The 12,888-nt window shown below is 45.3% G+C and overlaps 1 protein-coding gene across 1 annotated transcript in view; it reads left to right on the top strand.

Annotated features, from left to right (window-relative positions):
• Positions 1-12,888, top strand: part of LOC311070543 (stonustoxin subunit alpha-like) — a 110,666-nt gene that overhangs the window by 68,857 nt on the left and 28,921 nt on the right. The window contains exons 2-4 of the mRNA XM_084094455.1: positions 847-959; positions 1,069-1,165; positions 9,083-9,175. Of these exons, the coding sequence (XP_083950581.1) occupies positions 870-959; positions 1,069-1,165; positions 9,083-9,175 (280 nt within the window). The 5' untranslated portion in view covers positions 847-869. The remainder of the gene's footprint in view (positions 1-846; positions 960-1,068; positions 1,166-9,082; positions 9,176-12,888) is intronic.

Consider the following 12,888-nt stretch of genomic DNA (forward strand, 5'->3'; position numbering starts at 1 on the left):
TCGCACAGTGTATGCCCAGCCTTACTCTCCAACTAGAGCACTCAGGTCTTCTGACCAATTGCTATTGACGGTTCCTCGTTGCTGTTATAAATCTAAGGGGGACCATGCCTTTTCGGTGAAGGGTCCGAAATTATGGAATAGTCTTCCTTTCCATGTGAGGTTATCTTCATCGCTAGCCATTTTAAAAAAACATATCTGTTTTCTTTGGCTTTGAATAGATCATGAAATGGGTTTTTGAAGCTGATAGAATGTATGATGTTGTATTTAAAAAAAAAAAAAAAAAATATATATATATATATATATATATATATATATATATATATATACTTGCTTGATCTGTAAAGCACTTTGGGTCAACTCTGTTGTTTTTAAATATGCTATAAAAATAAAGGTTGACTTTACTTGATCAGAGAAGGTTAGGAGGAGTCAGCAGGACTCGTCAGTGGCATCTGGTCCCTGTAAAAAAAAAACAACAACTGTGAACATACTGAAATCAGGAGCAACTAAGGCTGCATAGTTTAGGGGGGAAATCTGGTTAAATTCTGGTTAAAATTGCGATTTAACATTCACATTGTGCCTACTTGTAGGGTTGCACTATTTCATTATTTTCAAATTACAGTATTTAAGAATAAATATAATATAGTAATTAAAATAATAATAATAATTTTACCTTTATTTTATAAGAAAAATGCAGGCAGCCTATAACTATAAATAATTAGAAAGGAACACTTAAGAAACAACAAACAAAGAACGAGAACAAATGGTGACAGGGAAAACTAAGCAGAATATGACAATGAGACTAAACAAGACAAGGTCATGACAGGCATCTCCTTCACATTGAAACAGGTCTCCTTGTTGACGATTCCAAGATGGTGGGCCTTTTGACGTACCTGAAGCAGCCGAGCTACATCTACTGTACATATCTATGGTTGGCGACCCTAGCTGTGGTGAATGCACAGGTAAGTGCACTCCCTCAGACAAAATGTGCAGATGTATTTCATGAGATTAAGGATAAAAAAAGTTTTTTTTTTACTTTTTTTTTATGATGAACCATTCCTTCAAAAATAGGAAGTGTTACAACCCAAACCTGATGAACTTCAGATTTCAAATAAAGACACCAGAGGACTTTATTTCTTAGCAGACGAAGGAAACATAAAACATCCAGGTAAGATTGAAATGTTGTTACAAAATATGAATGTGCTATTAAAAATATCACTGGACAGATTCAATATCATTTGAAGGAAAAATTGTCTCAAGTTACGTATATAATTTGGTTCCCTAAGAGGGGTTGGTAATGACATTTCCATAGTGTGAAAACCATGACAGCATCTAGATCCCCTTTCAGGGAACCAAGTTACATGCGTAACCGGAAACGTTCCCTTTCGGAACTCAACTCTGTCATGGCATTGACACTATGGGAATGTCATTACCAACGCTGCCACACTGAGGAAGATTGTCTGCTCAACAAGGCTGTGTAATACTGGCACAGACAACTGTTGAATGCAGACATGACTTGGTAAACCCTGAAGGACCTGTGACCCTGGGTGGGGTTGAGCCCATGTCCAGACTGTAAATCCTGAGTTATGTGTGTGGAGAGGGCCAGCCGGCTGCAGCACAAACCTTATGTAAGGGCTCACCCCTAGATAGAGCTATAGAAGATGCTACACTCCTTGTGGATTTCCAGAGGCAAAGCCATTACGAGAGCCTCATAGGACAGAGCGATAGCATCTATAATCCGATGGGATCAGAAACTAACCCTGCCGCACACCTTGGTCGACAGCTTTCGTGACCAATAATAAAGACCCTTCTACGCGCGCCTACCATTTGGCATGCCCCAACCTTTTGTCATGCTCATTACTCCAACCTGCAAAATAGCTCTGATCATACCTGGGGCAAAGTCTACTGACAGGGCCTGCAGATCTCCTACTCTTTTGAGCAATGTCAATGCAAATAGTAGAGCCACCTTAAAAGTGAGAAGGCTGACTCTAAGGGCTCAAATAAATAAATATATATATATATATATATATATATATATATATATATATATATATATATATATATATATATATATAACACCTTTATTTAAACAGGAAAAGTCCCATTGAGACACAGTCTCTTTTACAAGGGAGTCCTGTATAGCACGTTCAATCATAGGTTGCAAGACAATAAATTACAATATAAAATACAAAGCAGATTTACACAAAATATACAAAATATTTGCATGTGCAGATGCAATGAGGTTATAATATATAAATAGAGCCTTTAATAAAAAAAAAAAACTTTCCAGGACCACAGAAAGATCCTACAATGGAACTCTGCAATTTTAAGTCATACAATTTTCTTGTGGTGGGAGCTCTGTAAGTCAAAAGTGTCTCAACATCCTCAGTTGAGAGATCAGAATCTATGAGCTGTTGTTACCTTTCAGGGACAAGACAAAGTTTCCAAATCTTCAGCCAGAAAGTAAACTGCCCTCTGGAAGAGCAGTTTGGTTTCTGCCAAAAGCAGGAACTGCTGTGCCTGTCTGAATAGGAGGTGCAAGCACAGCTCGCTCTGGTGATTGATGTAAGACACTCTATTGTAAGTTGCTTTGGATAAAAGCGTATTTTAAAAACATTTTAAATTATGTAATTATACTGACCTGAAGGTCAAAAGTTTAATTCTGTATTTCCTATGACCATTTTATTTGCCATGCCATGTGCTTGCTATGGATTCAGTGCTTGCTTGACCCCATATTGCTGCTTGCATCTTTATTATTAGGGTATGCAGCAATAATACCTTTATTATTATAATACCTTTATAATAATAATAACCCTTTATTATTAGGGTATGCAGCAAAAATTGTTAGTTTACTTATTATTACTTTTTCCCGAATGGGAGTCAATGGCAGCCCTATCAACAGAACATAGGAAAATGATGAAATTTGGTACACTTCTAGTGATGGTAATGAATAGTAATTGGACCAATTTTTGAGTCTCTAGGACCAACTCTATAATGCCACCACCAGTTCAAAAATTCAACATTGAAATGGTTATAACTTTTGATCCCTTTGATCTAGAAAAAGTAAGTTAGTACACCTGATTCCACTCATTATGGTGATCACAATCAATATCTTACATTAAGACTCCGCCCATTACAGTAGTGGCCATTTTGAAAAGTACAGTATGCAGTTTTTTTGCTACTCCTCCTTCAAAATTTGTCCAATTTTGTCCAAAATTTGCTCAAATGATCTTTGGACTGAGCCGCACAGAAATGACTGAACAGATGTTTTTAATTCATCTTTGTTCAAAAGTTATGGTGTCGCAAACTTGACGAGGTCAACCCAAAATTGGTTCAGAGGCTGATTTCATGTTTTCACTGTTTTACGGTAGGGGGCACTATTACTTATCTTCTGAAAGAGTACCGAATCTCCTGCACATTCATTCATCAACATTAAACATCACATTAATCAAACTGCCTAATGTTATCGAATGAAAAGTCGACCCAGGACAAGCTATAGGACTATGCAAACTTTGAGGGTGTTGACCAAGCGGCAACCTCCCTGTCTCTCTCTTGAAACAAACACGGAAGTGAGTTAAACTGCAATTCGTTGACTGGCCACTTGAGGCTGTTGTCAGAAGTGAGTCAAATCTGTATCTCCCCCATGTTAAAATGACCAACTTTACTGCAGAAAAAAACATGTTTACAGCCTGGTGTCTGTATGTGGCTTTGGTCTATACAGCTAATTTTGCCCTTCATGACAACTGTGACGGGGGGTGAATTTTTTTATAACTCTTCCGTTTAGTTGATTAATATTTAAAGTTCTGCAAGGGTGTGGCCACTTGAGTGACAGGTGGATTGTCAGCAAATTTTAGCTGCTGAACTTGCCACCTCTGCAGTGTTTTGTGCTTTTTTTCGGGATTATTTCATACAATTTAAAACACCCATTACTTCGCCCACGGCTTTGGGTTCCGTCGTTGTCGTCGAGTATCATTCGAGAGAACAACCAGCGCTGTATGTCAGTTGTTTTCCTCTGTGAACATGCACTAATGGATGTCTTACAATTTCGTTGCTTTTTGGAGTTTTCAGATTTAAAAACGTCAATAAAGGCTCATTCGTTCTGCTCTCACGGAACAGATAGATTATAATATGCTTATGTACTGTCAGATGAAATCCTGCAGGCGTCGGCGCTTTCTCTGTTCATGCTATAAATGCACATCCTTGAATGAGCGCGGATTTTCTAGCGCATTTACTTGAACTTCATAGGCAATATATCTATGGAGAGGTGGCCAAAATCAGAATTTAAAATGAACTGAATAAGCTCTCTACGAACTTGACGAGCGATGCCGCGCTGACGGACCATAGACTATAAAAAAGAGTGACTGACATGTATGCACATAAATCACTGTCTCACACACACACGTCTCAGAGTAATATTAAGTTCCCTTTCGAAAGCTACAATCGATGCTGCGCTGCTCAGCGCATTGGGAACGTCTTTAGTCGTGACCAGCTGTGAATATTGTGTGTAACACGTCGATAGAATTGACCCGGAGGTAATATAGCCTCGGTCGATGACGTCATCGGCGCGTACCCGCAACACGAGGCTATAAATAGATGAGCCACAGGTGCATCGTCAGGTCTTTTGTCTTCAGACCATTCTGTGCATGTGTGTACGCAAACACTCTCTACCTCTTATCTGACTACAGATCTGTGTTAGGAGTTAGTTTTGTCAGGCAGTGTGCAGAAATTTCTCATTCTCAAGTCTTTTTCTCTCACGTTACAACAAAGAGTTTAAAAAGTAAAAAAAGAAAGAGAAATGAGCCAACAAATCAGTAAGCGTTGTGTTCCTCCATGCTCCCGTCCCATGTCTGAGCTGGATACACACGATTACTGTTTTGTTTGTTTGGGGGAAGAGCACACGGTTCTGGCTATAGAGAAAGGCGGGTGCGAGCATTGTGACCAGCTCACAGTTAAGATGCTTCGCTGCCGTCTGAACTATATCCAGTCCGCACCCGCATTACCATCGTGGGGCTCTCGTATGGATCTGAATGACGAGCAAGAGACGGGTCCGTCCCTTTCGCTTGCTGCGTCACCAGATCCTAACATCCCTTCTCGTGATCTCGAAGCGCGCTCCAGTGCTTCTTCGGTTCACGAGGGGGATGAGATATCTCTTGGTTCCTCAGATCGCGAGCATCCAGCCTCTGAGCATTCCTCTCGCGAAAAGAAATCTGTCGAGGAATTGCTAGAGGTGGTTACTCGCGCGGTGGCCAGGTTACAGCTTGACCTGGCCACACGAACAAGAGACCCCCAAACGTAGTAAGCTAGAGAATAGGTTTCTGTCCGGTGGCAGGGGGGAGAGACCACAACATCAGTCTCTTCCCTTTTTCGAGGACCTCCATGATGAGCTGTCTAAGTCATGGAGTAAACCGTATACTTCTCGTGTCTTTGTGCCTTCGACGTCGACTTTTTCGACTATCGTGGGTGCGAAGTCGCGGGGGTATACGGAGATGCCTACACCTTCACTGGTGGGTAAAGCTTACCAAGCTGCAGGTCAGGCTGGTGCTGCGCTGCACACTATGGCAGTGTTACAGGCGTACCAGGCTTACCTATTGAAGGATTTGAGTGTGGGCAGTACGATCGACGAGGAAGCGTTCTCTGAGCTTCGTCGAGCCACAGACCTGTCTCTCCGTGCGACCAAGCAAACGGCCCGTGCCATCGGCCGTTCAATGAGTGCTTTAGTCAGCACGGAGAGGCACCTGTGGCTGAATCTGACAGGCATTAAAGAGAAGGATCGTCTGTTTCTATTAGACTCCCCTGTTTCTCCCTCTGGTTTATTTGGCGACTCAGTTAACACCGTAGTGACCAGATTTAAAGAGGTGAAGAAACACGAAGAAGCATTCGTTCAATTCCTTCCTCGCCGCACTCAAGCGGAGGGGCCGTCTGCTAAAAGCCAGAGGATTTCATCCAAGAGCCAATCCTCAAAGGCAAATAAAAGTGACGCCCCGCAGGCTTCGTACACTATCTCCGTGGCTCAGACCCCGGTTCCTCACCTTGGGTCCCACTCTAGGGGCGCCGTGTCGTCGCAGATTGCTAACGACAGACTCCTCCCTGATGGGCTGGGGAGCGGTCTTAGATGGCCGTCCAGCTCAAGGGGAATGGGAGGGCCATCAGCTCGATTGGCACATCAATTGCCTCGAGCTGATGGCTGTATTTCTGGCTCTGAAATATTTTCTCCATCAATTGAGAGGCTGTCATGTCCTAGTGCGGGTGGACAACACAGCGGCAGTCTCTTATATAAATCACCAGGGAGGTCTGCGCTCACGCAATCTGAACAGAATAGCGAGGCAGATTTTTCTCTGGGCCCAGGACAAGTTCCTGTCACTCAGGGCAATATACATTCCAGGGCATTTGAATGTGGGAGCAGATTTACTGTCCAGACAGACACTACCGACGGGGGAATGGAAACTCCACCCGGAAGTAGTGAAACAGATTTGGACCAAATTTTACAAAGCGGAGATGGACCTCTTCGCCTCACAACAGACAGCGCAATGTCCCCTTTACTTCTCTCTGAGTCACCCAGCTCCGCTGGGTCTGGATGCGATGGCGCACACATGGCCCAAGATCCGCCTGTATGCGTTTCCTCCAGTTTCTCTGCTCCCGGGAGTTCTAGCCAGGGTTCGCCAACAAGGGTCTTGCCTCTTGCTGATAGCGCCACGTTGGCCGAACAGAGTGTGGTTCTCGGAGATAATATCTCTCCTCGACGGCTCGCCGTGGGCGATTCCGGAGAGGAGGGACCTTCTGTCTCAGGCGGAGGGCACGATATTCCATCCCAGGCCCGACCTGTGGAATCTTCACGTTTGGCCCCTGATGGGAACCAACTGAGGGACACTGGGCTTTCGCCTGCCGTTATTGAGACCATTCTAAGTGCTAGGGCTTCCTCCACTAGACAAAGTTATGCCAATAAATGGGGTGTTTTTGAAAGATGGTGTGTTGTACACAATGTAGATCCAGTCAACTGCCAGGTTGCTTCAGTTCTGGACTTCATGCAAGAGAAATTATCAACGGGCACATGCCCTGCTACTCTTAAGGTTTATGTGGCCACTCTTTCGGCTTGCCACGCCTTGGTAGACGGGGCACCGCTCGGGAGACACCCTCTGCCCTCTCGCTTCCTTCGTGGGGCCAGGCGACTGAGGCCTCCAGTAAAAACCAAGATCCCTTCATGGGACTTAGCTACAGTTCTCGAGGGTCTGGTTGACACCCCCTTTGAACCTATAGAATCAGCGTCTGATAAACTTCTGACTCTAAAAATGGTTTTTCTAATGGCAATAACTTCCTTGAAGAGAATTGGGGATATGCAGGCTCTGTCTATCTCTCCATCCTGCTTAGACTTTGCCCCAGGAATGGTGAAAGTGATTTTGCATCCTCATCCTGATTACCTGCCTAAGGTTCCATTTTCGGCTGTACATCCGGTCATTCTAGAAGCCTTCTGTCCTCCACCGTTCGCAATGCCGGAGCAGGAGAAATCTCACAGACTGTGTCCAGTCCGTGCTCTTCAGGCTTACGTCCACCGCACTAGCCAGTGGCGTAAGTCAGAGCAATTGTTCGTCTGTTATGGTGGTAGTAACAGGGGAGCAGCTGCCACCAAGCAGACCATGTCTCATTGGGTCAGGGATGCTATTGCTCTTGCTTTTGAGGCGCGCGGTCAAGCTTCGCCTAGAGGTCTTAGGGCTCACTCCACCAGGGGGGTCACCTCTTCTAGTGCTTTGGCAAGAGGTGCCCCCTTACAACAGGTTTGTGATGCGGCAGTTTGGTCCTCTCCGCACACATTCATAAGATATAATACATAATATCCTGACGATGCACCTGTGGCTCATCTATTTATAGCCTCGTGTTGCGGGTGCGCGCCGATGACGTCATCGACCGAGGCTATATTACCTCCGGGTCAATTCTATCGACGTGTTACACACAATATTCACAGCTGGTCACGACTAAAGACGTTCCCAATGCGCTGAGCAGCGCAGCATCTTGTTCCGCTTTCTCAGGGAACAAGGTTACAGCTAAGTAACCGAGATCGTTACTGCATAATGCATTTTCAACTAGCAGAATAGTACAGAATCACGATACACAGTCTCACTTGTAGCCATGTCTTTTAACTATTATAATATTTCGAAGGGCAAAAATAGGAACTTTTAATTGAGCTCCTCAGCTCCACTCACGCCCCGCCTCTTTGCCCATTTTCTGTTATCCGGGAGTGACGCAAGGCCAAGATGGCTACGGCCGGCTCCGCCCACTTTAGGCTTCAAAAATGCTCTTCAGAAACCTACGGGTGACGTCACGGACACTACGTCCATATTTTTTTTACTCAATCTACTCTATCCATCTATGTTTTGATCATCATTCTGAATTAGATCTAGATGTAGTCTTTGACAAAAACGTGATTTTTTCAGCTTTTTGCTCAGATTGAACTTAAAAAGGAAATGCATAAAGCTAGAATAAAACCTTTTTGTTTTTTAAAGCTGAGGGTGTGCTCTTTATTTTGAAATTTTGCATGTTTGAGATATTCACCCAACAAAATATTCTGGGGGTCATGAAAATTTTGTGAAAATGATCAAAAATGCTGGCAGTGGCTAGCAACTTTGTTCAAAAATGCTGGCGGGTAAAGAGTTAAATAGTATTCATTACTGTTACGCCCTTATTAGGGAGCAACAATGAAGGAGGAGGAAGCGTTTTCGGCGGTTACAATCCTCTCTTTATTTTCCATTCTTCATAAAAAAGTCTGTCTCCAGACTCTATTAATACGCCGCAACGCCGATCAACATCTCGGTCCTGGCCAGAGATCGATGTGACAAGAAGAAATGCTCCCTGAGCACGCCAAACAGGAAGCTCTTATCGATAGGCACACCTGTGCACCGGTGCACCCAATCCACCTGATTACCACACAGCTCCGCAGCGCACCTGTAGGGGGGAGCACAAACACACACACACACACACGGCAGAAAAGATAATACAAAGTACACCCGTGACAATTACCATCAGATACAATTTTGTTAATATATGATAAATATTCTAAGTATAAATTATCCCTTTTATTTGTTATTTACTGCAGCCCTGGCATCACAGACCATTGAAGTGGCAGCTCTAGGAAGACCTCTGTTTCCTGGTATGCTGTATGACTGCCGCAAGGATACCTTCATTCCAGGTGCTTTACAAACCTAAAATATATAAATAGATAAAAGTTTATTTTCCCCTCTTCATCAAATATTGCATCACTAATTACTAATCCTTGTTTAACAACACTATAAAACCTGCACGTTTCTTCAACAGTACATCACGTCCTCATACATCTATATATAAATTACAGCAACGTCTGTCTGTCAGTCAGTCTGTGTGTGTGTGTGTGTGTGTGTGTGTGTGTGTGTGTGCGTGTGTGCATCTGTGTGTGTGTGTGTGTGTGTGTGTTATTCGCATATCTCTCGAACGATCTCTCTGAGTTAGTCCAATGGATTTCAAACTTGACAGGTGTCTTGCTATGGGCAAAGAGTAAGTGCAGTTCCAAATTTGACGTTGTTTGGATTAGAAATGCAAAGATATAGTAAAATATATCTGTGAGCACAGCTGGCCCCTCCCCCTCTCACACTGACACTAGGCTTGTTCGACTTCATGCAGCTCTGCGCAGACCGATCGGCGGCTGACTTGAAGCAGTGCATGCCGGTTAGAAATTTTGTCCGACTTGATCCAGCACCGACGCCACGTGACTGTGACGTATGCCATCAAAGCACCGCGAGAGCGACTCGAGAGTAGCCGGAGAACTCAGCCAGCGCAGCTTCTCAAGAGCGGCTGCACGATTGGCTGATGACGACACAGCTGTTCCACGATTGGCCGGATTCACCGCATGACAACGATCACGTGTGTTTCGTGTTTATTCAAACACCTTTAGTTCCTCTAAAGTTCACAAATCAGTTTTTTAGAACAGTAAACACTCTTTTGATGTCGTTGTCATGTTATATTGTGTCATGTTTATCAAATTAAAACTGATTAAAAAACGTAGACTCCACTTCATTGATAGAAGCTTATGTTGAACTTTATTCTTGTTCAAACAGACCTGTATGAAGCAGTACATAAAATATTGAATGAAAATGTCTCTGAAACATCTGTGTATTATTAGGCAAATATTGCATGTATTTCACTTCAGCTGTGGTAAAGTATGCAAACACCACGTGAGCGGTAACTACGGGAACCAGAAAGTGTCCAACTTCACGTCTCCGTCTGCAGCTCCTCCCCACCGGTACGCGGCTACTCTCGCCGATCGGTTACATCCAGCCGCAGCCGATGTCCAACACACCTTGAGTGAGCACAGCTGGCCACTCCCCCTCTCACACTGAGGGGGGAGTGTCAGCACTGGATCAAGTCGGACAAAATTTCTAACCGGCATGCACTACTTCAAGTCAGCCGCCGATCGGTCTGCGCAGAGCTGCATGAAGTCGAACAAGCCTTCAGTGTCAGTGTGAGAGGGGGAGGGGCCAGCTGTGCTCACTCAGTGTGTGTGTGAGAGGGGGAGGGGCCAGCTGTGCTCACTCAGTGTGTGTGTGAGAGGGGGAGGGGCCAGCTGTGCTCACTCAGTGTGTGTGTGAGAGGGGGAGTGGCCAGCTGTGCTCACTCAGTGTGTGTGTGAGAGGGGGAGGGGCCAGCTGTGCTTACTCAGTGTGTGTGAGAGAGGGGTAGGGGCCAGCTGTGCTCACTCAGAGTGTGTGTGAGAGGGGGATGGGCCAGCTGTGCTCACTCAGTGTGTGTGTGAGAGGGGGAGGGGCCAGCTGTGCTCACTCAGTGTGTGTGTGAGAGGGGTAGGGGCCAGCTGTGCTCACTCAGTGTGTGTGTGAGAGGGGTAGGGGCCAGCTGTGCTTACTCAAGTTTTGTTTGACTTCATGCAGCTCTGCGCAGACCGATCAGCGGCTGACTTGAAGCAGTGTAACGTATAAATTATACATTTATCTCTGTAAAGCTGCTTTGAAACAATCAAGTTATGCAGTACAGTTTATTGTTCAATAATCTCAAACAAGGAGACTGCCGTCAACAGGCGCAGATCTGTGAATAACAAAAATGAAGATCCTTGACAGACAGATGATAGGAACCAGGGTCCAGTGCCAGGAGATAAACGAGCGACAACAGTCCTCCGTCCTCGTGCCCGGTACAAATGACTTGCAGACGGCAGGTGAGTGAAGGTCCACAGACAGAAGGTGAACTGGGCAGAGAACAAAGGTGAATCTCCAACTCTTACTCACGTATCAACAGGACAGGACAAGACAAGACAAGACAGGGTATTTCTCAAGAGAGTAAATGCTGATGAGATCGTAACGAAGAGACAGAGCGAAAGCTCAACGTTCAACAATAATCCGACAAAGAGACAGAGCAAACAGTGACTAGAAGTAGCCGAGAGAATTAGAGAGAGAAAAGGATCAGGTGAGAGATAATCAGTGTAGGTGTTGATTCTAATGGGAAACATCTGCGAGAGAGGTGAGGAGGAGAAACATGAATGGGAATGATTAGAGTGTGTGCGCAGCACAAGCGCTGAGAAAATAGGAATCAGCTGTATGTGTGTGCACGTGTGTGAATGAAGGTAAACAAACAGAAGGAAGAGACCAGTTTATGACAGTACCCCCCCTTTAACGAGCGCTCCCAAAGGTGAAGTCTGGCGAGAGCGATGAAAGTCCTCGATGAACGAGCGGTCCAGGATGTCCCGAGATGGAATCCAGCTTCTCTCCTCAGGACCGTATCCCTCCCAATCGACCAGATACTGGAAACCGCGACCACGAGGGCGAACATCAAGAAGCCTGCGGACGGTATAAATAGGAGAACCCTCAACAAGGGTAGGGGGCGGAGGGACAGGGCGGGCGGGCATACGAATAATGGACTTTAAGCAAGATACATGAAACACGGGATGGATACGTCGAAGACTAGGAGGAAGTTTGAGTTTGACAGTAACAGGGTTGAGAACCTAAATAATGGAAAAAGGTCCTATATACCGAGGCGAGCGTTTTCGGGAGCTGGACTGCAGAGGAAGATTAATGGTGGATAACCAGACTCGCTGGCCGCAAATATATCTTGGGGCTTTAACGCGACGACGGTTGGCTGCATGGCGAGAGCGAGCCTTGGTCCGACAAAGAGCAGATCTTACCCTCCTCCAGGTACGATGGCATCTCTGAATGAATGCCTCAACCGACGGAACGGAAACCCCGAGCTCCTGAGAGGGGAAAAGCGGGGGTTAATAGCCTAGGCAACAATTAAAAGGAGAAAGCCCCGTGGCAGAAGACGGTAACAAATTATGCGCATACTCTGCCCACAGCAACTGTTCGCACCAGGATGAAGGAGCCTGCAATGCTAGACTGCGGAGCATACAACCTAAAATCTGATTAGCCCGTTCGGCCTGCCCGTTAGTTTGGGGGTGATAACCTGACGACAAACTGACGGTGGCACCAATCTGCCGGCAGAACCCCTCCAAAATTGAGAGATAAATTGCGGACCCCTATCAGAAACAACACCTGTAGGGAGGCCATGAAGTTTGAAGACATGATTTACTACCGCCTGAGCAGTCTCTTTAGCGGAGGGCAATTTGGGAAGCGGAACGAAGTGGGCGGCTTTAGAAAATCGGTCCACCACAGTGAGGATGACGGTGTTCCCCATTGAAGGAGGGAGGCCCGTAACGAAGTCTAAGGCGATATGCGACCAAGGACGTGACGGAGTCGGAAGGGGTCGAAGTAAACCGGCGGGAGGTAAATTGCCAGATTTAGTCTGAGCGCAGACAGGACATGCGGATACGTAACGGCGGATATCACGTTCTCTAGTAGGCCACCAAAATCTTTGACGAATGACGGCGAGCGTACCCCTGACACCAGGATGAACAGACAATTTAGACGA

The sequence above is a fragment of the Abramis brama genome (assembly GCF_963993115.1).
Source record: "Abramis brama genome assembly, chromosome: 20".
Lineage (NCBI taxonomy): Eukaryota > Metazoa > Chordata > Actinopteri > Cypriniformes > Leuciscidae > Abramis > Abramis brama.